The 26,954-nt window shown below is 37.0% G+C and overlaps 1 protein-coding gene across 1 annotated transcript in view; it reads right to left on the bottom strand.

Moving 5' to 3' along the window:
• The window catches only part of LOC121655010 (gamma-aminobutyric acid receptor subunit beta-2), a 59,670-nt gene that overhangs the window by 9,899 nt on the left and 22,817 nt on the right, over positions 1–26,954 (bottom strand). The window contains exons 4-5 of the mRNA XM_042009433.1: positions 21,483–21,703; positions 7,282–7,364 (exon numbers count right to left, since the gene is read on the bottom strand). Coding sequence (XP_041865367.1) covers positions 7,282–7,364; positions 21,483–21,703 — 304 coding nt within the window. The remainder of the gene's footprint in view (positions 1–7,281; positions 7,365–21,482; positions 21,704–26,954) is intronic.

The following is a 26,954-nucleotide window of genomic DNA, read 5'->3' as shown; positions in this document are numbered from 1 at the left end:
TCCTACTACACTACCAGCAAAGCTAATATTTTGAACACAGAAAATATCAAAATGAAATCATATTTACATTCATTTATTTAATCATCATTCTCTTCAGAGGATTACCGTAACAAAAACATTTCTCATGCAATGTAGCTCAGGATCTTCCAATTGATCTCAGTGGCATTAAACCTGTTGACTTTGAATAATCTCATGCTATTTTGTCTTGCACAGCATAAAAAAAGTATATATATATATATATATATATATATATATATATATATATATATATATATATATATACATATATATATGACATTACAGCTTTAAAAGTTTCACTTTTAGTGCATCACACGCCAGCAACTGGATATCAACACATGCTGTGGCTGATTTATCAAACATTACTGGTTATGTAAGTAATGCTTCTTTAAATCAAGCATCCATCCATCCATCCATCCATCCATCCATCCATCCATCCATCCACTTATTCCATTGCAGAAATTTGTGGGGGAGGTTGGTTGACGACCCTATTTGGTCCCAGTTGCTACCAGGTTAGAGGCAGGGTACACCCTGGAAAGTCTGATAATAATAATAATAACATTAACAATAATTAATAAAATATTATAAGACATTACTAAACAAGTAATTCAATTAGCAATTTTCAGGAAGAAACTAAATGATAAAACCAAGAACTCCATGTTACTTAAAACACTTAAAACACTATATTTCTAAAGCATTTGCTTTCTGCATCTGATATTCTTTCAGTCAGTGTGTCTCAACAATTACACCAAACAACACTGAGTGCTTAACTCAGACACATGGGCAAATTTGTGCAGTTATTAATAAGATATCACAGCTATTGATCTAAATCAGTTTTACCCATTCCACTTATCTCTACTCTTTCAAAATCACCAAGTCAGTCTTGGTAGTTTTCCATCACGTTGCTCTCATAATAAAGTTAATATGTCAAAGGATTTCACATTGATACACTGCCCTATTTCCCGCCCTTCGTGGAATTAACTGAAATGCAGAGATAGAAAGACAGAGACAAAAAAACACATTGAAAAAAGATTGTTATAGCTTAGTCTCATTTACTTTGTCATGGCAAGATAAGGCTGTTGTTAATTTAGCAGATTTTTATAGTGTGTAAACTTTGCATTCACATAACTTGTGATGGCCTGTCTGCATGCAACAACTTAGCTAACATGCAAACATTGAATTTCTTTTCTTTTCCATGCTAAGAATCATAAGTAGTGAAGATCATGCAATGCAAAGTCATTTTTTGTCTATTAAATGGGACTTAGTCTACAATCAAATGCTGAATTGAAATAATGATCCTTTGACTCCTCCTTTAACAGTTATGTCCTTATACAAAATCCTCAAAGACAAGTATGAATTCCACTTAATGCATCACATACATGGATGAAGTTATTATGTTATTTATAGGTGCAACAATATGTATTTAAAACTTGTGCAAAGATTTCTCATGGAGTCCAAAGTGTGTGCGCATTGGCAGACCAAAATAAATGAAATCTTTCTTGATAGCATCAGCAAAGATAGCCATACAATACTAAAGCTATTTAACTGGGACTCTGGCATATCTCCCTTACCAAATCTGACTCCAGGCCTTTTATCAAGCTTATGAAATAATGTCCCAGTTGATTTGCTTTAATGGGCAAAGAAGGATCCTGGAGGGAGATAAAACACTGGCTTTGATATTGCTCTGGGAAAAATACAATCAGGGCTAACAAAGCATTTTTTTTTCTTTTCTTTTTTTTAATATAATTATCATCTGTATTTATTTTTTAGCAGAAAACAAAAATGAGATATCTATATTAAAAACCACTAAGGCTCAATTTCTAAAAAACAGGACTGTGGCAGTGACACATTTTACAAGCAAATGAAAGTTTTTATTAATTACTTCAATCCCATGATGAAAACACATGGTTTTACAAATTTGCCAAAGAACAATCCCTTAAAAGGAAATAAAACATTAAATTTCTTCTACTGGATCCCCCAAATCAACAGTTTGGTTCAGAAAGTACACAAGACATGGATGCAGAAGGTGTGATTAAATTCAGACACTATATAGTATGTTGTGCTCATATGCATATTAACTTTATATATATATAGAGAAAAACATACCTTTTATTTTCTCAAATTCCCTAAACCTCCCTTAAAAGCTGAGCTGGCTCAGATGTCTCAAATGAAATTTAATTTTTATAGAGTTCATTGTAACTCGGCTGTTATTCCTGGTGTATTAATTTAAACAAAGTCTTTAGGCTTTTGAAGTGCACAGGAAACTACAGCTGACTGAATTCCTGGACAGGGACAGAACATCTGAAGATAAGATAAATGAATAAGCCATGCAAGCCCAAGTGTAGAAATCATTCACACCCTAGAGGTTGTCTGCAGTTTCTAAAAATGGGCTGAGCTGAGATAGCAACAGAGTGGAGAAGTGCTTCTGTACATATGATGTGGATCGCTGGTGCAGAAAATATGACTATTACTTGGAAGAGATGCTGTAATGAAATTATAGTTTCAATATGAGTTCACAGCAACTATGTGAGATATTGATGCTAATGTGTCTCCCATCTCATTTCATTCAGAAATATTTTTTGTGTTTTGACTAACATGGGACTAACATGGGAAAATATGTTGGTGACTTCATGTTTGTGTATTTTTTGGTCATTAATGCCTTTCTGAGCCTTGCAGGCTGCTTTATTTGAAGTCTGAAATTTTCTAAGGAGCCTTTTAAAGTCTCATATTCTAACATAAAATCAGCTAATCAGGGCAAAAATGTTTACATGTAATATTTGTTGTTTAACCAAATTTTGTCATGTTTTATTGAAAAGGTGACCAGCTGCTGTTCATGTAAAGTTGGTGTTACATCTTTTACAAGAAGCAGCTTCCTGTGAAGATTCGAATACTCACTGTACATTGCTAACTGAATCACTATAAGACTGACCCAGAACATCAGGGGTTTAACCCCTTTAAATATTGCAGGGCATGATATTTCCTTGCACTTAGGTAAAGTCTTGTCTGATTTGCTCTACTTGCAGAAGCACTACATAACATGCATGCATCATATAGAGAAAACTAATACGAAGTGACACAGTTTGAATTGTACACCCAGGGCTTACAATGTGGTACTAAAGTCAGGCTTATTTTGTATTGTAGTTAACATATGTTGTCATTATTTTACCTTTTTTTATTTTAGTTAGTGAATACAAACATTTTGCATATGAAGAATTCAAACCTATACATCATCAGCTGATCTATAAATGAGGTTAATTATGCTAAAAAGTCTAATATTGGCATTTTATGATTGGAAACCTTTACCAATAATGGTACATTAAAGGATGTTTTCAGAAATAGTGGATGTCTTCCGTATTTGCCAAACATTCATAGGAATAAAAATATTAGTAGCCAGACAGACAAAAGAGCTGCAAGCAAATTGTACTGGGCAACCATCCATGGCAAAGTAAAAGTGCTTGCATTTGCCACTGACATGCTCAAATCATTTTTATTAGTATCTGACAACACCCATGGAGGATGAACGTTTGCAGGTAGATGACAAAAATGAGTGAGACCAGAGGGACTTGCCTGGTTAAGAGTGAAGTAATATTACATCAATGCTTTCTAAATAGTAACTAAATAGTGACTTTTGTTTGCACTTTTCAAAAAAATGATGAATAGAACTTCCGAAAGGTTTCTTAGAAAACTTTTGGAGAACTGAAACCTGGTCACGTCATGGTTTGTTCTGCCACTAACTGATGAAAACACTGCTGTGTGTACAATTTCCTTGTGGCCTACTGTATTTTTGACACTTTCGGCCTGATAGAAACTTTCCAAGAGGGCAGAAACTATGTGGAGGTAAGTTTATTGAGTCAGCTTCACCTTCATCTGATTGCCTCTGTTTACTGTCTCTACCATTTTTTTTTTCCAAATGATATGGATTTGGACACGCTGTCATGTTTAAACAACATAGGCACTAATAATCCTGACAATAATGATAACAAGCAGGACTTTTCCTTTAGATTCCCTCTGCATAATGCTGTTATAAATGTAAAGTAACACTCTGAGCCTGTAGGTTAAAGAGTTTATGCCCAATGAATTTAATTGGAAATATACTATACTATTTATAGTATAAATATACTATTTAGACCAAAATCAGCCAATCATACCTTAGTCCATACCTAGTTCAAATTCAGGTGTAATACAAGAAAATGGGAACACCATCTTTTGGTTTCATCTCTTTTTATGCTGATGAAGCAGCCACTGAGGCAAAAGTGTAATTGAGTAGTTGGTAATTAAACCAGCTTTTGCCTACAAAAAACTTGAAAAGGTCAACATAAGTAGATAAAAGGTTTATTATAGAATATACTTTCACAAGTATTATATTCAACATGTTCGAGCTTCAAAAGCACCATTCATTGAATAAATATGAGGGAGATTATGTAGAAATATCTGACTTCTTACAAATAAAGTAACAAGCTAAAAATGATAGGCCCACAAGATGCATGAAAGTAGAAAAAGAAAGAGACAAAGAAAGACAGATATGGTTAGGGCAGTCCAAATAAGCATACTCAGGAATTTCTTAGAAGAGAGATTGGTGTTAAAACAAACTTTCCAATCCAATGAGTGCAACACAAAATCTAAGACAGCAGAGACAAGCACATCGCTCCTTTATGTTGTCTTCAGGTCCCAGAGTGGGAATTTGTTTGTGTTCTTGCTTTTATTATTATCTTTTTGTTATATATTTTTTTCTAGGCACACACACACACACACACACACACACATACACACACACACACACATATATATATATATATATATATCAGTGCTTGCATACATTAAGCCACAGCTACTATGCCCAGTCAGTGATTGGTGGAAAAAAGCTTGTTACCAAGTTGAAAGAGAAGGATGTGTGCTCAGAGTACTGATAGCTATGCTACAAGGCATACTCATTTGTAAACAGTCTGTGTCCCTCTCTGTCTTCTTTTCAAATGCTTACCATTATACTTTAAGCTGTGCTCAAATGAGCAGTTCAAGCTCTCACAGCATAGCATGGAACATGGAGCATTAACAACAAAAAAACTACACCATCCTAGACTGAAGCAGCTTTCCAGGTTAGGTTTCATTTAAAAAAAAAGCAGGTCATCAGCTGCAGTGCCCCTTAAGTTAAAGTTTACTATTAGATTGTAGACAAGCATAAGAACCTAAAGTGCTAGTGCTAGAACATTATATGCATCTTAACAAGTGGCACTGATAGAAGGATTGTGAGGGAGAAGAGGACAGTGATAATGTTTCTCTGACTGAGAATTTAAATTTATTAAAAAGCTGTATGATGCTCTATTACCGCTAAAGGATTCAGGCCAGATGAAAAAAAGACTTAAGTGGGTCACTTCCTCATACAGTTACAGCTCACTTTCCATTGTCAGTAGTCTTTCTCTCCTAAGTTTTCCCTTTTCAATTTTTTTGTGTGTATCTCTTTTTTGAGCTGGCTGTCTGTTTTAATGGGAATTTGCTATAAATCTTTGTAGAAGCTTGATGCATTGCTAATGCAAGTGGGGAGCCCTGAGTACCCATCATGAACCAAGCAAAACACATTCTAGTCCATTAGCTCAGTATGGAGTAGAATGACCCTTCTGCATTACTGTAACCACACTCAATAAAATGGATGTAGCAAGCTGCTGCTGGACAAATGGTCTCTGTCTGAATGGTAAATAGTTTTGAAAATTATCCACTGAGCTGTGCATATCCTTTACCTTACATACAGGAAGCTCAAATCTGAAATTGAAAGCATTTCTTTTAGTGTTCGGCAGTCACTAAGAAAGTTCAAATAGATTTACATTACATTGTCCAATGCCTGAAGTATCAGGTCCCTACTAAACTTCACTTCTTCATTTCCTGCATTGTGATCTTGACTTAATAAAATCTCTTTAACAACCTCCCTCACTCATTTATGCTCTAATTCCATTTGTGCAGCAGAACCAGCTGTAAGCCCTCCAGCTCTGTTGCACAATTAAATGCAATTAAATGTAGCTCCTTTTAGTCCTTTCTAATATGATACATGAATTCAGATGTAGCATCATCCAGCTGAGCTCCGACAAAAGCTTATATAAACAAAGCCATTTTAATTTTGTAGGCAAAGTTGATTTTCCTCATGGGTATAGGCTTTAGGATCACCCCTTCTATCTCACCATTACTTTCATCTCTCTTCAATGTCTGATCCACTAAAACTGTAAGGTTTCTGGGAACGGGGTAATAGTTTGGAGCTAGGTTGTCAGCTGTGTGAGACAGCAAAAATTTAGAAACATCGTTTGTTGTATTTGTTGCAGTATTCATTATTGAATAAATTAAGATCTGATGAAACTTACAATAAAACAAAGATTCAGAGATGCTTTCAAACTCATTCCACCTTTAGTTAATGTGAAGTAATTTATGTCATTTAAAACTAAGGGTCCATTTGCTTCACACAAACCAAAGGAAATGTGGGTATAAGGGACTCATGGTTATTATTCTACTGGTGTCCACTTAGACAACCACAACCATGTAGACAGGCATCACACTATAGTTATTTTCATCAGATTTATTACTACCTATTAATCTGACAAACCCAAAGTAATTTGGAGCTTAATTCGGTTGGTTTTTGCAACATTCAGCTGGTCCAAGATTGCATTCACATTTCATTTAGTCAAAGGAACTGAACCTCTTGAATAACATATTACTTCCTCACCTTAGCCAGTGCTGCGTTAAGAATTACTGAAAGACGACAACACAAACAAGAAAACTCACACATCCTTTTCCATCACATAAGTTGAATAACACCCCTACTTGAAGCAAACCAAGTCCTATATTTTTAGGCAGACCAGAGTTTGCTTCTTTGAGGCACAGCAGATATAGATGTGCATTCACACCTCCCCAAATGAACCAGACTTTCCAAACATACAAAGGTTTGATTAAGAAGAGCTGCTGTGAATGCAAACTAACAGACATTCTGCACACATGCACAACAAACACAATCATAATGGTTCATATGTTTGCAACTATTTGTATGGTTGAACCAATGAACCAGTTTCTGTGCAACTGAAAAAAAACATCACTAGCATTTACTTACACAAACGCAATACATTCTCTTTATAAGAACAAACTCTAAGGATGTCCATATAAAAAAGAATAAGTCTTTTGTTACTTGAGGATATATATATATATATATATACAGTCTAATATTTGAGGAGCTGGACATATCATTTAAGCTAAATAAATGAATTAGCAAATAATAAATCAGTTACTCACAACTTTCGATTTCAAGTGTGCAGTTTTGCTCATCTAGTGGATATCTTCTCAGGTCCATCATACAAGCAGCCGTAGTAGTAATCCTAAAAAAAGAAAAGATAGAACTAACCATTTGTTTAATGCCATGCATTATAATACATGGAAGATGCAATGGCATAATGACATTTAATGACAATGACATTTCGTTATTCGAACTAATTTTTACCACCACTAGACTGCAGTTGCACAAAACTGTAACATCAATCCAGTTACTGGTTTCTGGAAATCACGGACACATGGGCTACAATTGTTCACTGCAAGTGCTCTGTCAAAACAAACTTGGGAATCGTCAACTGGGCACAAGGTTTGAGACAACAGAGGTGCAGTAGGCCAAAACCTCTATCTCCCTTTTGCATCTTTTGACATAAAGTTTAATCACTTTCATTTTTAGAGAATATATGAGGTAGTATATGATTTGAAAAACATACCAACAAGTTGTTTCTATTTTCTAAAACATGGGCCTATTGTGTAGGCTTTTAAACAAATGAACTTGTAATTTTTGTCCAAAATGTTATAATATCAAAAGTTCTTGGTTTTAATTCATTCAATATGTTTTGTGAAAGAAAGTAAACATGAATCATTTAACCCGTGCAGCAGGTGTGGGATGGAGCCAAACTTTCATCTCTGACTCCTGAGGCTCTACAAATCAACATGACCTGACTCTACAAAGCACAGCAAAAAAAGATCAAACAAAGCTGATTGTCATCTGTATTTCAACTGATAGAGCCTCAAGCGAGATTGCAGCAAGATACAAGCACTATGAGGCAGCGAGACAATAGAGCACAAAGCTGACCGCTAAGGCTTCTTTTCCTTCCCCCACGTTCAACCAGCATTCATTTCTGAATAGAAATATATCGTCATTTCAGTCTTAAGTGATGTAAAGCAATCGTTTTATTATCTCTTTTATCAAGAAAGCCTTAAATGAAAGGGCAATTTACAATCACAATATTGTGAATCCAGAATGATTTTCAGTCTACATGAGCAATGTTTGCCAAATGAGTCAAGACTGAACTTTCCAACAGCCTCATTCAACCAAAATGTCAAAATCATTTATGCAAATTATTTCATTTCAATCAACAAATCTTCACATCTAAACAACCCTGCAGTGTTTTTTTTTTTTTTTTTTTTTTTTTTTAATATACGCTTAAATTGACAGTTGCATCTTTTAAACTACCACCCCACCTACAGATCAATACTGCTCAGACTGAATGATATATTTTACAAAGCTACATCAAATTGCAGCATTTTATTTGTTGTCTGGGTAGTGTTGGAACAAAACAACATCTTCTGGTGGCACTTTTGTCCCTGTTTATGCTCATGAACTATACACACAGGAAATATAGTAGAGACAGCTACCTGTAATGATAAAACTGAAGATGACCATCTCTGGCCTCATACAGTATACGAAGCAGGTTTGAGGGGTAAAGTGAGCTGCGTGAGATCACGCACACCCAGGTCTCTGGCAGCAAGGAGTAGGCAAGAAAAGCCCGAGTTCTGTAGAACCAATTCATGTTCAAAAGAAACATTCATGTTGAAGTGTTATGTGTTAATAATGAGCGAGAAGAGTTCATCATTTCTACCTTTTCCTTTTAATACTCAACCCCTTTTAATGTGGAATACTTGTTAGAGCCCAGCCTCACTCAGACTCGACCTCTAGTAGCTCTCAGGTAAGTTGAGTTTGAGACACCTGTTTTACCCCAATGGCCATTTTCCCCCCAGTCTGAAACAAGTACAGGAGGCAATGGCTTTGGGACCTAACCATATCTAGTTCTTATGCCTAAATTTAACAAAACAATGATTCACAAATAACACTTTGTGCCTGTGACTGACTCCAGCATATGTCACATTTCAAATGTCAAACGTGGACTTGTGTGCATGTTGCAAAATTATTTTTAATGCAATTCTACTTAAATCCTATTCCAAATCCTATTCCAAATTATGATAATTTTTGGACATGCAGTCTATGTGTGTATATATATATAGGACTGCTTCACATGTCCACTCATATTTTGTGTGCTGCATAGTATTTCCTAGCAAAAACAATGTTTAGCCGTCCAGACACTTATCAAAACAAAAAGAGAGGGATGGATAGTAACAGATAACAGCCAGCCATGAATCAGACAACAAAGCTACGCCATTTGTCAGACTATATGTATTTAATATAAGAATGAGACTGTGAGTAATAGGCTGCCATTTTCTCCATAGATGTCGTCATGAATGAAAACTTGACTCCCACTGAGGGAGTTGCCACTGAGCAACACATCAAGGTGGGTAATCAGCTCGGCACACCTGACAACACAAATTTGTGCAAGAAGAGAGTCTCATCTTGAGTCCAATCTTCTATTGCACTGCAAAGATAATCACCTTTATGTGACTCTGTACCTCCTTTTTCTTTCTTTTACTTCACATCTTGCATATTAAGGCTAGCCATGAATTTATTATAGTTGGTGATTATGTCTGTAATTTATTCAATCCTTACAAGGGCCAATGGGGCTTAGAGGGTTACATAATAACCAAGCAATGCCCCTTTCACAGGTCTCTTGCAGTTAGTTGGGAGAATCTCATTATCCGATTTTGTGCTGGACCAACCAGGCTCACAGATGGTAGCATATATATATATATACACACACATATATATATACATATATATGTCATGATCCATGCACTTTGGTTTGGGTTTCGTTGGATATTGTTCTGTTCCTTAGTTGCTGGTCTTGTTTCCTATTTCATTTAGTTGGGACTTCCCTTTCGGTATTCTGTCCGCTTCTTGTTCATCACACCTGGGTCTCGTTTGTATTTTACACTTGGTGTTAGTCTTTTTGTGGAAATAAACAGAAGCTTTGTACTTTGTTACACACTGGTAAATTTCTATTTTTATCTATTAACATTGGCCTATTGTCCACATATAAGGACATATTTTCTTTCTCAGAAACTGCTTCTTCTACCAAAACAAAAATGATTTGTATTGTTATTATGCCCATATTCTTTTCAAACATTATAACAAAAATTAAAAATGCACAAAAAAACAAAGCTTGGGTCTCAGTGCGGTTTATCACCCATTGCTGTGAGTCAGCGTTGTTGCGACAGGGATCTAAACCCCACAGAACACTCGCCAAAGTGGTCCAGGGTTGGTGGTGCCTGGTCTAATCTTATCCCTTACCCCTGCATTTTTTTAAATCTTTGGCATCACCTTGTTGTACAGTTACTACCAGTAATTTTGTTCAGCCTGCCAGTTAACATTTGGTAAAGTGTAGTTTAAATCAGAATGTGGCCTTGATCTACAATAGCATCTTGCTAGGATGCTGTAGGACTGGGGCGTGACCTTCATGGTTATTTGCATGACGTCACTTAAAATGTTTGTTTCCTTCCTAAATGGTTTGGTTAGGTTTAGGAGAAATTGATGTTTTGGGTTAAAATGCACCACAAAAATATGTTGTCATTTTTATGTACTTATTTATGTTTTCAATTGAAACCATATCTGTATAAACACCTTCATTACTCATTTATTTAAATCTACATGGCTTTTATTTTGGTTTACATTAGTGTATTAAATTGCTCTAAATTTGCTTTGAGAGATGTGAATTAAACAATAAGTTATATTAATCGTAAATTATGTGAGATGCTGTTGAACAGTGAATTTTCCTGAAATCTACAGCTGTTCCTTTGTAATTTTTATTAGGACTTGTCTTGACAAATATATTTAATTTACAATATATTTAATTAATTTTTTTTTTTTTAACTATTTGCATTTATCTGAATGACCACATGAAAGTGGAGGAGCAGTGCAAAAGAGGACAAAGGAATAAAATATTAATAAGGCAACAAATAAAAGAATATTCTTTTACAGAGGATAATTGGTAAAGAGAGAGGGATATCATAATATACCCTTTATTACCAGTAAAGAAGTTCAAAGAGAAGAGTTCCAGCATTAACATGCTGTTTCATATTACACACCTCAGGGATTTCCGACCTCCTCCGAGTGTGAAGGGAAGGTTGTTTGAGCCTAAGAGGTTTAGATGGATTCTCCTTTCTTTCTGTCTTTTCCCTGTCTTTGTCAGCATTTATTTTTCTCTGATGGATTTGCTGCTGGTGATGGGGCTCTGTGGTTTCAAAGTGTTTAACCAAGGAGCAAATTGATGGTCACTTTCTGGCAACTTTCTGATTTCTGTCTCACGACAGAGTCGGTGGTGTAGAACTAGAAGGGCTTCTGCCTCCGGCCGGGTTTGTTAACAAAGCCTATGGGGACAGGTAAGGGTTCTGCATGTTTATGTGGAGTAATGTGTGTGTCTGTTATGTTTCTGTCACTTTGTGAATGCGTGTCAAATTGCCTGATTGAGTTAACAGCTGTCTGGCTTTTCCTTTATCCTCCTTCCCACTTGTCTCATCCATTAAATGATGCACAGCCACATTTCTCTCTCAGTCTTAGCATGATCCTTGGTTGCTGGGCTACAAGATGAAAATAGTGCCAACTGCACCGGCAGAGCCCCATATGTTTCATCACCTGCAGTGACCCTTCATATTCACTAGCCTGTGCTCAGAAGATTCTGGATTCTGTTCCTGGATGGATTAAACTTGTGAGGTCATATCAAGGCCAAGGCCTTAACCTTCCTCTTGGGTTAGTTTTCTAAAATACACACACACACACATACACACACACACACACAAACAATTATCATCTGATTTCCTTTTAATCTCTTGGTTATCTTGTTTGGCTTACTTATTCATGAAAATATTAATTTTATTTGTGTGTGTGTGTGTGTGTGTGTGTGTGTGTGTGGGCCTTCAGGACATTTTTTGCCAGTATGTCCCTTGGTTTCAATACAAAAAAGTAAAAAAAAAGATGGTAAAATGAACATCACGAGAATCATATAAATAAAATATAAATAATCATATAAATAAATAAAAATATGAGGGGTATTAGAACACATATCATAAATAAAGTTTATTTTTTCTTTATTTTTTTCTAACTATAGTATTGTCTACTATATGGTGCTGCATGTCAGTGTTGACCCATATACATTTGCTTTAAGAAAAAGGCCAAAAACTGTTTTTCTTTTCAGCACTTTTTTTCCCCCCAGATTTTTCCAAGGGTCATTTTTAAGTCATTTGCAGTAGCTGGCCTGCCATGTGCATCATGAGGTACTGACCTCCAACAGATTTTACCAACTTTGGATTTTAATCTGTCAGGGAAAGCAACTTCACTAACAGTAACTTACTCATCAGACTCATCAGAGGTCAATTGTGGATGATAATCCTCATTGTCCTCCTCCTCAGAAAGCCACTCATCTGTATAGCTTTTTTGTTTTTTTTTCACAAAAAAAAATATTATCCAGAACTTTGCTCAGTGAAAATGTCCTTCACATTTTTGCATACTGCAAATTGGAGATGTGTTCTTTGCAAGTTACCAATTCTACACTGAACGCTGGACATGCCCAGCTTTGTTTGTTTTGTTTGTGTGTAGGTATACAGGAAAACAATGCAAATAGAGAATCCTCTAAAGCTCAAATGATTGGGAAAGGAGCAGGCTGTCACTGTGTTGGATGACAGTGCTGTGCCGGCAGTTATACTACCCAGCCAGTGGTGGTGGTACTGCACATTAAGTTCTGTGTTCAATGTTTACCTTTTGTCAGAACAAGATGACAAGCGCATGCTGACTATGGACAGCAACTGGCATGGCTGCTGTTTTTTTGGGATGCAGTCTTCATCCTAGTTTGTTTACCCACAGAGCATTCCTTGTGAGTATGTTGTAATGCTATGAGGAGTAGGATGCTTTATAATTTGTCATTTGGAATATGTCTGTAAAGTCAACAGTTACCTTATAATATATATAATATACATATTTTGGTAATTTGCTGAAAGTGTAACTACACCCCCTACTTTTTCCATAACTCCACCCACTGCCGATTTTGAAAAATGCCCAAAGCTGCAAGGGTTGGTGTGGGAGGTGTGGAGTGATCAGGAAGCGGAGAGTGGGCGGGTCGGGGATGCACAGGCAGAAATGATTGACAGACAGCAGCTCAGCTCACAGGCAAGATGCAAAGCGAGATTCACAAAGCAGCTAGGCCACAGAGCGTCTTTGAGGTGGAAGACGTTTTCCCTCCTGAATCTCCTCAGCTACACTTGAACAAGGCTGTCCTGAACCGTATCAGTCTGAGCCGTTTGCTGGCCTGTCAGCAGCTCCAGCAGCTCTGGAAAGCTGTGGAGACTCGCGGCAGGTTGTGTCTGCAGGAAGTGCTGCTGTAAGTTGCTGTTGCCACAATTTTAGCTGCTGTCTGTCACCAGACGAGTATCAGCAGATAAAGAATAAAGTCCGGTGTTACTTTGACACTCCTCAAAAGCACAAGTCTGTCCCATTGCAGGAATATTTAATCAGAAACTCTGAAGGAAGTCTGAAACTAGCAAATCTACACCATGTAAGTTCACATTCCTTCATATGCGTTGGTGGTTTTCTATTCCAGCCAGGCGAAGACCCATCTGTTTGCATCGGGTGGGAAGGACTGTGGGTATTTTTTAATTTTCTCGTGACGACCTCTCTATGTCACAAAAAACATAGCCTAATTTTACCCTGTAAGGGGCGTTATGAGCCATTTTTTATCCTCAAAATCCTGTTCAAATAAATAACAAAATACACATTTTATCAATAGTATAAGTGGTTTTCATCACAATTAAGTAATTCTATGTTGTTTACAGCTTAAAAAAAACACATTTTTGGTGCACTACCCCTTTAATAGTTTGAGTCATAAATGTACAAACATTGTTTTTGTTTTTAGTTTTTAACCTGTCAGCAATGTAAAGGATACATCAATAAAGAAGACATACACCAGGTTTTTGTTTTGAAGAGTTTACCTGTCTGCATGCAGTGAGGGCAGAACAAGTGCACTTATGATTTCAGTTTTTGCTTTAATTATTGATTTATAATCTTATTTTTACAACCGGGTTAAACACAAAGGTTCTGACTTCAACAAGAGCATTTTATAATTTAGAGAATTTATTTATTTATTTTGCTTTTAGTTTGATGAAATGGAGGTTAATGACAAAGTCAAAAACCCTTATTGCAATAGACACATTTATGTGGTTCTTTTACTAATTTAAAACCTAAAAACAGGTCAGTGCAAACCCTAACACATGAGGAAGGTAAAGAGTGTCCAGCAGTCAGCAGGATTCAGGCAGAGTAAACAAGTCGACTGTTTAAGACTTTATTTAAAAACAATTTTCCTATAAATGGGATGAGTCAATTTCCTCCAGATCTTAATTGGAGTTGAGACAGGAGATACAGGTTACCTGAAGTTATTGTAGCCAGTTTCCATGCAAGTTGATAAAAGTGAGGTCTTTTACATGCAAATAAAAGGAAACCTGTCAGGCAGTGGGTAGATGAGAAGTACTGGTGATTGAGCTGCTGCTAAAAGAAGAAGGCCAGTGACAATTGACAACACAAGGAGGTCTAGCTTTCAAATCAGGTGCTTTGCACTGTCAGTGTTTACCTATGAGGCATCTCATGACAGTTGAAAACCAGTATATGTTCCTTTCATGAGCATGAAAATATATCAAAAGCTGACATTTTGATGTGGAAAAAAAAAAAGAAAAGAAAAAAAAAGATCCCCTTCCAGACAGAAAAAACGTCCTTTGGTTGATCAAAAACTACAGGGAGGCAGCTAGTTGTTCTTTTTCTCGAAATCTGACATACAAGTGCAGGCGGAACTGTTACGGCCCCTGGCCTTTTGGATTGGCCTCCAGCCTGTCACTCCAGACTTGGATATGCAAATGCTGCTGAGCCAGTGCTGCTTCGGGATTGGCTGTGGACCAGAAGCTGCAGTTCCTCCCCTTCGCCTCACCGATTGGTCGCTACTGCTCCCGCTCATCCCAGCTGGAAATCATTGAGAGATGCCTCGCCCTTAAATAGGAGGACCTGTCATTATTCATGGCAGCTGTGTCACTAGGACGCAGTTCGCCTCGTGTTGGGTTCTCTGAATAGTTTGTACGTTGTGTGGTTTCTTGAGCTGTTTGTATGGTTTATGTGTCTGAGGACACTTGGTGGCTCTTGAACCTTTAGAATTTTGACTGAACTGTTCAACAGACGGATTGCAATTTCAGTAATTATAGTGATTGAGTGTTTGGGAGTTTTCTCATTAGGAGAAACTCCCCTCCTTTTGTTATTTAGGATTATTTGTTAAGTTATATGGATTTTTGTTTGACTCTATAGTTTGTTTGGTTAAGTTTCCTTTGTGTTTTTTTGTAAGCGAGTTATAATTTGCTGCCGGTTAGCGTGCGTTTTCCTTTTTATAGGTCATCTTTTGTTTGTTGTTGTTATATTGCCTGATAAGGACACTTTAAGTTTTGTAATTATTGAACATTTTTGTAAATAAATTATTGTTATTTTTGAACTTAAAACTGGCTTGTTGTGTTACTCAACCCCTTCCACCCCTAGACCAGAAGGGGTCCGTAACAGGAACTACTGAAACAGACCTATGATGGTCATGTTTTAACAAAAACAAAAGATATATGTGCAGGCTTTCATAGATTAAATACCAACACAGAACAACATCAACAAAGTACAGACTTTCTGCGTGCATACTCTCCGCACAAAGCAATACTACATAAGTTCCGACCTTTAAACTATGTGTCGATGTGTATATTCATTATGCCCAATTCCTGAGCTGTCGTTGCCCTGCAGAATCCCAACGATGAGAAACCACAGTCCACAACCTTTTTTTTTTTTTTTTTTTTTTTTTTTAGCCTGGGGCATTACTTCAAAGCTGTGTCTTGCTTTACAGCAACGCATCACACACCAGCAACTGGATATCAACCTATATATATTTATATATATATATCGTGCTGACATCTGCCTGAACATTTTTTTTTTTCACTGTCAGTCTGCAAGTATATGAGATGAAAGGGCAATAGACATACATATATATGTATATGTATATACATATATTTATCATTAATTCATTATCTGGACCATTACGGGTCGCGGGTAAGCTGAAGCCTTTGACAGGGTACACCCTGGACAGGTCACTAGTCCCTCGCAGGGCAACATAGATAGAGACTGACACTGCCCCAGGTTCAAATCTCCGCTCAGCTGAAGATCAAATCAGCAACCTTCTTGCTGTGAGGCTGCGGTGCTATCCATCACACCACTGTGCAACCCTCCTCTTCCTCTTTCCTTCTTTCATCATAAGTTGATCACCTGATGGATTCTTAATACGTTTAATGTCATTTGGGTTCATTTCGACTCAAGAATAAAAACATCACCACCCAGCAACACTACCCAGCATCAAGACAATGTTGTTTTTTTTGTTAAATTAATTCACCTGGGTGGGCTAGTCAGTTTTTATTTTTTTATTAAATTATTTTTTAACGATTGTACATTCCTATAAAAATAATTAGTGACTCCACAGATGTATAATCAAAACATAATGGGTGAAATACACTTTATTTGGAAGCAGTGTGCAGTTTGACTTTAATTAGATCAGCGCAATCTGGAAGGGACTGGCAATCTGGACTCCTGGTTGCAGCAAATCACAGTCTTTTTATTTATTTATTTTTTGTCTTCTTCCTCTCTCTTGTGCACCCTTACATATTTTCGCTCTGGGCACTTGCCAACTTCACCCAAACCAAAAAGAAACACTTCCCAATTCTGCCTTTAGCTAAGCATAATTAAATGTACAATTTATTGTTGATGTGCCTGCACATTAGTTTGGTCAACCGCTTTCCACAAAGCTTTTTCTGTTAATTCTAAATAAATGCGAAACTGTTATTCACTTTACACATGAAGTACTGAGTAGCACAGACAACAACAAACTGGCTCCGCTGGGGTGCCTTGATTTCATCAACAATGGCGATACTAGAGAGAGGAAATGTCCTCCATCAAACAACCCCTCAGAGTCATGGTGCTAACATAAACCAGAACTTAATGATGAAACTTAACATGACAGAACATAATAGTGACTACTGTCATTTAGCTAGCATGTTTTGAATTTACAACATGAACTTCTGTAGGTCTTTGAGGTTGCATCCACTCAGAAGGCTACAATATAAAACTTAATTCTTCGTAAGTCTCTGTTACAAATGTTGCTCATTTGTGGTGAAGTAAAATGAAATAGCATGTTTTATTAATCCACTGTGGTAGAGTGTTTTTTTTTTTTTTTGTTTATTTTTATTTTTAAATAAGGAGCAACTTCTTGTCAGCAGCAGTTTTTCTGTTATCAATCCCAGCCTTTTAAAAACAGCTACAAATGTTCACTCAGTAGGATTACTTACACCTGGTTTGACTTGAGTCACTTAGTTTGTGAAGCCAATTAAGCCAGGATGCTCTGAAAAGGCTTGAGCAGGCCCCACTACTTTCTCTTATCCCGGATTACTAAATTCTACTTTCTGAAACAGGCCTCTGGTCATAGTTGAGATTCAAAAGGCAGACCCCTTTACTCTGAAGGTTAAACTAAAACTTTCTCTTTGACCAAGCTTGCACAGCTGGTTAGTGCTGGGTCATGTGATGCTTAGCCATCCTGTAGGTATGCTGTTGTGTGCCTGTGCTGCTGGGGGACCTCCCATGATGCACTGAGCATCTCCCTCGTTATGCGTCCTTGAGTGTGTAAAGTGGTGTGGGGGTAAAAGACTGTTATGTTCGGTTATGCTTGACACTGTATTTACTTTTATCTTGTACTATTAAATGATTCGAAAGACCCAAGCGAAATAAGTAAAGAAAACCAATACAATGTAACTCATGTATACAGCAGTCTTAAAATATTTTATTCACCTCCATGACTGCAAGAAGCCCTTTAAATCATGATTTTGTATTTTCTTTTTTTTTTTAACATAAATGCTTCTATTTTAAAATAATAACAAATATAATTCATAAGCCAATGTTCCCTCCTTTGCTCTAGTTTCAAAGATATCACATTAACTAGATATATTTAGGATAGTAAATAGAGTGTATGTATTAATAATATATATATTGATACTCATGTTTTTTTAAGGAATGGTATGCCATATTGAATCATTTGCATAATCTCTACTTCTCTATCATCATTCACATTTGACCTGCTTCCATGAATGGTCTCATAACTTGCTTTCACAATGGCTTGACTGTCAACACAGGGGCAATTACAGTCTCATGTAGTCTTAATATAACTGGTAACATAATATATTTAAAATCTGTATAATTGGTAGTCAGCTTCCAGAGGACAGTCATGTGCTGGATCTTTGTGTGCTGTGTGTATTTTGAGAACTGCTGATCCGATGACCCAATTTAGGATTTGTAAAAAAAAAAAAAAAAAAAAAAATCCTACTTAGACACTGTTGAATGTCAGGGGTGATGGATTTCTTCTCCCAGTTTGACTCTAATCCTACTTCATCCAAAAGTAATATCTGCTATGTTTATGTGTCATAAGTTCTGCGCTGCATGCAAAATATTCAAAACTCTTCCCTTAGTAATTATAGATATTTTTTTCCCATATTGAATTCAGTGGATTGGTCGATAATATGGGTTATCTGTTTTGACGTAAATGACCTGACACAAGCATTATTTGTGCTCCTCCTGTTCTATTTCAGTGAGATTTGACCCTCACAATCTGCTGCCTCTGGGTTTCTTCTGTCCACTTTTCATGATCCAGACAAAAATGATACTGCAGCTCAGAAGGGAAAGAGACATGTTTTACCAGTTTGATTGTACAGAATACATATTATGTGAGAAGAAGAAACAACAGATATATACAATGTGACTGACAGTTTTAAGCGTGTGGAATTTTGGTTTTTAATCAAACACTCAAGTTAAAATGACTATAGTCTAAATGAATTTGAGGAACTATATCATAATTTCTCCGCAACCCTGAACTGGACTAAGAGGCACATAAAATGAATAAATGAATGAATATCATAATTTTCCAATTGGATAACTTTCCCAAAATCATTCTTTTGAAAAAGGCTGGCATTTAGCTGCTGTGACCATGATATGAGAAAAGAGGAGAGCTGTAAAAGGGCTGTAAACACTTTCAAAATCTGATGCTTGATGAGCTTATTCAGTCTCTTTTTTGTAGTTATCTTAGATGCTGTTTCACTAGCACACAGCAGAAAAGAAAATGGCACTCGCCACCACCGACTGATAAAACATCTGCAACATCACTGCATTCGTCCTGAGCCGCTGAAGAAATAGGCCACCTCCACATGTGGGGACCACTCCAGCTTGTCATCCAGATGCACACCCTGGTATTTGTAGGTCTGCATCATATAAATGTCCTCACCTCTGATGCTAACAGCCTGGAGGAATGGTTTAGACCTATGATAGTCCACCACCATCTCCTTGGTCCATGATGCATTCAGACAAAGCAGCTGGCAGCACACCAGTCGCTGAAAGCCAGCAAGCCACCAAGTCCCTATACTCCTTCTCTTGTTCATCCCTAATACATGCCACAATTGCTGTGTCATCAGAGTACTTCTGGATGTGATAAGATTCTGGCACATACAAATAATAAGAATATTGTGAAGAAGGGTATAAAAAGTTTTTTTTTTTTTTTTTTTTTTTTTTTTTTAAGATTTTAGCATATTGAATAATGCATTGCATCCTGCTTCCATCTAGATGCTAAAGCTTTGGTCACAGAAGTGGATTGTTTATAATAATTGCCTGTTTTAGAGACCCAGGGGGTTTTCCATCACCGCTGGTTCCTGACATTAGAGAATAAAAACCCTAAGGCGTACAGTCCTAAACAATGTGTTATTTTTTTGGTTATAAGTTTAGATTAAACTGAAATGATATTTTGTAGTACCATGTAATCTCAACAAAACACTTTCTCCCATCTGTCCTCTACTCTCTCTTCACACATCTGTTCTAATCATCTGTACCCTTACTGTACACCCTAACTTTGTATACCTTCCTATAGGTGCCTTTCAGATAACAAATCACTATATTATAATAAATAAATAAGATTTAATTTTTCTTGTTCTTTCTCGTTCATCCATCCTATTCTCATGCCTTCAGTTGTCATTCAGTTGTAATATAATATAAATGAACAAAGATGAAGAACAATAGCCACTTTATGATAAAAATTTAATTTCAACCTTCTCCTTAGCATTCCCCTCTCCTGCTGTTTGTCTCTTGTAATTTCAGTCTCCTGCTGCAGAAGCAATTCTCTGCCATGGTGGCCATCTAGATGTTGCTATTCCAAATAACTGTTTTTATTAAGTTCAGGCGTCAGAGACCTATTTGCAAAATGAACTGGTAAGATGTTGGTGAGGTGTTGGGTGTGCACTGTCATCATAATAGCTTTGAGAGGCTGAAAAAAGGAAATTGGTTCATCAGTTGCTATAGTAGCTCAGAGATTTTGCATGGTATGTAGAAAACAGCTTGGTCATATCATTTTAATTTATCAAATATGCAGAAAATAGTTTTTGGATGAACTTTTTGGTAACCCAAAGACAATAATCTTCAGTGTCTATAAATAAACTGTAAAAGACGCTGATTTTTAATGCTATAAAATGACTTCTCATGCATTAACCATTATTTAGTACTATGAGCACAATGAATAAATAATTCAGTCATCTGACCATTCTGTAGAATATCACATCAAACCAATCCCATGTTGGAAGAAAAATGTCAGAAAGTGCTTGACTGTGGTGGTAGTGCAGAGCAGGAATCACACCAAGATCTTAAGTGTCTGAAATATTTTTTACACAAAGGTTTTAAAGATTTTAATGTTTTAGCTGAGCAGCTAATTAGCCTGCAAACTGATGTCCACAGAGACCGTTCCTGGATGTTGAGACAAATAGAGAAGTAAATCAATTTTATTTGAAATTCAAGGTTTTACACCTTTACCTACTCTGTGTGAGTGTGAGGTGGTGAGGTAATTAATTCAGAGTTCAAATCAGAGTGCCTGAGATTCGCTTGCTGATGTGCATATGTCCTGTAAATGAGCACATAAGTAGGTCAAAAACATTACAATTTGTACTCAGGGGCAATATTGCACTTCACATCAGTAATTTTCTTCATCTAGCTCTAATGAGCTAATTACTGAGGACCAATTCAGCAGTTGTTGACTCATTGTTCTATTAAAGCCACTTTTTTGTTTTTTCTTCCTCTCAGGTTGTTGATTATCTCGTACTATACCCATTCTGTGTTTTGCCCTTGGCCGTGTAGCCAAAAATGTTACTTTAAGAGACTAAAATCTCACCTTAGACCATACAACACAGTGCCATCAGGGTGCAGTCGGATCATTCTATTTTTCACCGTGACACCGTGGACAAAGGATTTCTTGTCATTGAGGAAGTAGGTGTCTGGGACCCAGAGCTGGTCAGCCACCCGGTTATCTAAGGTCAAGTTGAGTGGGATCTCAGAGTAGGACAGTCGCTTGTCTCGCCAGGCCTGCTGGAAATACATTGTCAGAGTGTAGTCCTGTAAGAGCACAGAGTAGGACAACGGAGGACAGAAAATGATAGAGAGGGAGAAGGAAACCAGACATGAGAGGGGAGGGAAGGGGGTGTGGGAGGGGGACATACAGTAGAAGAGATGAGAGAAAAGAGGGAAGAGCCGGTTACTCCACAAATCGAGCATCTTACACTGCTCCTCTGTAGTACTTTACCAGTGCAGCAACTCAGATTAGATGAGACTAGGCTTCAATATTGGATGAAGTTCACTTTAAAGAAAATGGAACAGTAGCGGTGCATGCTGAAAAAGGCACGGTACGAAGCAATTGGGAATTCTTTCTGTTCATATTAACGTGAGATGCACATAGACTAAGAAAGCCTGTGCATGTGTCAGAGAATAGAGACAGACATGTTTGATGTGTATTTGTTAGTTTTGGTGTGTTATATGTTAAAGGGGTGAAGCTTAAGCATGTGGCTTCTTTGGATAGTATATTGTGTATGCCTGTGTGCATATCATCTATATGCAAAGAGAAAAGAGACATAGGGAGAAAGAGAACAAGAGACCACATGTTCTAGACATTTGATAAAAAAAAAACACTTTATGGAAGGGACTCAGTGTGTTGCACATATTCACCCTTTTGCCCGAGTTTATTCTTCCCTGAACTAGGATTCTGGGAATGTCATTTCTCATTATATCAAGCAGCACATATAGTATTTGAGGGACTGTAGGTAGCACAGTATATGTCAGCTTTATATAGCAGAGGCAGACATCAAAGTATGCTGGACATATTACTATTATTATTTTTATCAGCATAAAAAAAACATCCTTTTAATTTGTCGTAGTCATGGGTGAATATATATATATATATATATATATATATATATATATATATATATATATATATTCTAAAAATAGTTTAAGATCAAGGAATTTGCCTTCTCTATTTTGTTTTTAATTGAGATAAAATCAACACCCATTAAGTATTGAGATATTTTTTCCCGCTTTATTTGTTACTGATAGAGGTTTGAGTAATAATGTTGTCAGAACACCAGTTCTGAGATTGCTTGCTGAAGATAAAGGTCCCTGGTCCATTTCCTTGACTAGCGAAAAAAAAAAGAAAAAAAAAAAAGAAAAAGAAAGTAGATCAGGGCCCTGAATGAACATTGTTGTCACTCACCATTACTGTTCACAGCTGCAGTAGCCTTGAGCAAGACACCAACTGCTCCCTGGGCACATCACCTACAGCTGTCCACTGTACTAGGTGTGTTTACATGGGTTAAATTCTGAGGTCAGATCTGTTTTGCAAAAAAAAAAAAAAAAACTAAACAAATAAATAAATAAAAGTTTATCTTCAAATTAAGGATCCTATCCCTCCTCTGCTGATAAAACTTGAATATATGATGTGGAGCTCTGGTGTTGGTTCCCAGTTAGCCTAAAGGCAGTATTTTGGTGAGGTGTTCTTTGCTTCACTGTCTTGTGGTTTATAAACATATAACATCAATAGTCATATATTTATATGTGATAGTAGCAAGAATAAACGTTTTATGGGTCTGTTTGTATAAACTCCCACTTGAGTGCCAAAAGACTTTGCCCTTCGCTTTAACTACATTCAAGTATGTCATTATTTTTTTATGTTTTAAGCAGTACACTTAAGTGAAAAACCATCAGAAGACTGTTTTGACTTTATTTGGGCAAATTATCAGCTCTAATTCTAACCTGCATCCCTGGGATACTATAGTTATAAACAGCCATTAATCCAGAAAATGAGGGCATGTCAATAAAAACTTGCTGAACCATTGCTGCCATTTGGTAACACAATGTTCCTCTACACTAAGGACCAGTGCAGGTGAAAATGCAGACAATGATACTGCTGCTTCATAGATTGTGAAGTCTTGATTAATCTAAATAGAGAAACATTTGAAATAAGGAAGAGAACATAACAGACTGCGACAATAAAAGATGATGTAGGACTGCATAACTCAGCGTGCTCTGGTATCGTCCTCTGGAATTCCCAAACAATTTACATGAATGGAGAATAGCATCTCCTTTCACACACTTTCCTTTCTTTGGTGTTCTGTTTCACATGTGCCACATCATAAATGTTGAGGCATGCACAGTTTGGTAAAAATTCTCTCCAGATATTATTTAATGGTAATTGTTCTGTACTTATATAGCTCTTTTATCCAAAGCGCTTTACATGTACATCACATCCACCCATTCACACACACATTCACACACTGATGGCGGAAGATGCCATGCAAGGCGCTAACCACGACCCATCAGGAGCAATTAGGGGTTTGATGTCTTGCTCAGTCCAATAGACGTAATGTGTCAGTGTCCGGAGCAAATAAACACCTGGATGAGGGAGAATTTCCTACAATTAAATAAAGACAAAACTGAGATTATTCTGTTTGGTAGCAAAGAGAAGAGGGTCAGCATTGGTAAACACCTGGAGACTCGGGCTCTTAAAATCACCAACCAAGTTCGTAACCTGGGAGTGTTGATAGACTCAGATCTGACTTTCAGCAGCCACATCAAAGCTGTCACTAAGACGACTTTTTACCAGCTCAGAAACATCAACAGAATTAAAAGTTTAGTCTCCCAGAAAGACCAAGAGAAACTCATCCATGCATTCATCTCCAGTAGGCTGGATTACTTTAATGGTCTTTTAACAGGACTTCCTAAAAAGAGCATTAAACATCTGCAGCTCATCCAGAATGCTGCTGCTAGAGTTTCAACCAGGACTAAGAGATCTGAACACATCACACCAGTTTTGAAATCTTTACACTGGCTTCCAGTCAGTCACAGAACAGATTTTAAAACCCTTCTGCTTGTTTACAAATCCCAAAATGGTTTAGGCCCAGAATACATCTGTGATATGTTCAGAGAATATAAACCTAGCAGAGCTCTTAGATCCAAAGACTCTGGTCAACTAGTCCAGACCAGAGTCCAGACTAAACATTGAGAAGCAGCTTTTAGCTGTTATGCTGCAAACAAATGGAACAAACTGCCAGTGGAGATTAAACTTTCACCAAATGTAGATATTTTTAAATCCAGGTTAAAAACATTTTCTCATGCGCCTATGCATGAAATCTGCACGGTAACTTTTTTTAACTTATCTTGCTTTTAATCATTTTAATGTAATTTATTATTTTATTGTGATTATGTGTTGATGCCTTTTGCTATTCTAAATATCTGTAATGTCTTTGTTTTATGTAAAGCACTTTGAGTTGTCCTTTACATGAAATGTGCTATGCAAATAAACTACCTTGCCTTGCCCTATTCAATTCTAACAGGAACTCTTTAACAGCTTTAAAGAGTTTGCTAGGTAAATCCATCCAATGATAAAGATCCACATGTATTAACATGATTGTGCTGCTGGTTCAGCATTCAAAACATGGGTGGGATAAAACTGAGAGAGGATATTTGATTTAATTCTCTGCAAAGGATATATTTTCACCAGCTCAGTCAAGATGCTGACTGAGAAACAAAACTTTCAGTATTGGGATTTAAAGCATACAGTGTTGAAGATTACATTTGTTTGTGTTTATTTTTGTGAGACACATGCAGACACTCAAAACCTGTAGCACATGCAGAAGGTTAATAATTCACAAAGAAATAGGAGAAGCCTGATAAATTGCAGGGTAATTCCCTGATGGTGAATCTAGGACACGTTCAAAACAGTCAAGCCAGCAGTCAGATACTCATGTAGCTCAGTGAAGTAAGAAGCCTACCAATCATCCATAAAAAACTAAGTTAAATAAACTTGCTGTCTCAGGGAACTTTTTGTCATGACTGGCACATCTACTTCCTGGCAAAGAGGCTGAACATGCATTTTTGAATATGCCCGTTGGCTGCAGATCTGACATCCCACAGCAACTTGGGAACTGGAGGATGGGATATTGACTGGGTGCAGTCTGGAAAATGGGAGCAGCATTCCTCAGTAAAATCCTTGTTTGAGTAAAATAGGTTTTGTCATGTTGTTGTTGTTGTTTGTGCCATATTTCGCTTGAGGTGCTGACAGCCATGTTTGAGAATATGAGAACAGAGTTTTCCAAAGACATACCCAGTATAGTGGCAACAGCAGCACCCTGCTGTAATTGGACTTGGAGGAGAAGAATGATTGTAAGGTTCAGGGTCAAATGCTGCTTCTTATTTAAACAGTCTTTTTTTTCATTATGTGAAAGATACACCTGAGTTCCTTATTTAGGGACAAACACTAGAAGAGGGGACAGTGAGGCTAGATACTACAATGAAAGACAGCCATGAACAACCAAAATAAAAATTAAACCAAAAAACGTTTATCATTGACTAGCAAACCTCTCTGACTGCACGTGCGGTCTTCTCAACCCTTCAGTCCCTGGGTGGTGGTTATGTAACAGCTCACACTCTACTCTTTCTGGCATGCCGTGCACCGCAACACGTGCAGCTGAAAGGATGCTTGTTGCCATGCTGTCCTCTGAAACTTCTCTGCACTCATCAATGCACACCATCAATCAGAAGGGTTTACTGTGATGTATGAAACTGCAAGAGTGGCTCACCACACACTATCTCTTCCTGTCATGTTAGAATGTGGACTCTGAAAATGACATCTGCATTCTGTCTCAGACCATTGATACAGCATCAAGAAGTGATACATGCACCATAGATCATTACAATGAGCCTGTCTTCTGCATGAAGTTGTACATCAACATTTGTAATGTAAATGTGTTTGTTTTCATTGCGTTTCAGGGGTTACAGGCTAGACATGGATTCAGTTGTGATTTTTCATTTGGCTCTAACAATTGTACATGTTCTTTGGAATGTACTGTATAATCATGAGAATTATTAACAAGAGTCATGATTTTGTGTTTTTTTTTGTTTTTTCTGATTATTTGCTCCACATGCAGCAATAACAAAGATTATTCACAAAAGCCATTAGCCAGTTTTTCATATGCATGATCCTCCCCACTGCTGTTCCACCACAAGGTCCACTATCTGAGTTCAAAGTGCTCTTAAAAAGCTGGAAAAAAATGAAAACAAAAAAAGAAATTACTATGGTAAAAGAAGAGTGGTGTTAAGTAACATAGGGTGTGCTCATTGAACAGCTGTCACAACCCAAGAGCCTATTATTGCGGGTCTATTTACTAGAGGAAGCTGTGCTTTGCTTTATGGGCCACATGAGTCCGGTGGAGGGGCCAGTGTGGCTATTTTACTTTGAACCTTAAAATACAACTCCAGTCTGTCTTTGTCTTTTTATGACTTTGAAAAAAAGGAGGTTGTATATCTCAAGAATAAC

Source organism: Melanotaenia boesemani, chromosome 15 (genome assembly GCF_017639745.1).
Source record: "Melanotaenia boesemani isolate fMelBoe1 chromosome 15, fMelBoe1.pri, whole genome shotgun sequence".
NCBI classification, from domain to species: domain Eukaryota; kingdom Metazoa; phylum Chordata; class Actinopteri; order Atheriniformes; family Melanotaeniidae; genus Melanotaenia; species Melanotaenia boesemani.
The sequence above is the reverse complement of the archived record's forward strand: the minus strand, read 5'-3'. Positions and strand labels throughout refer to the sequence as shown.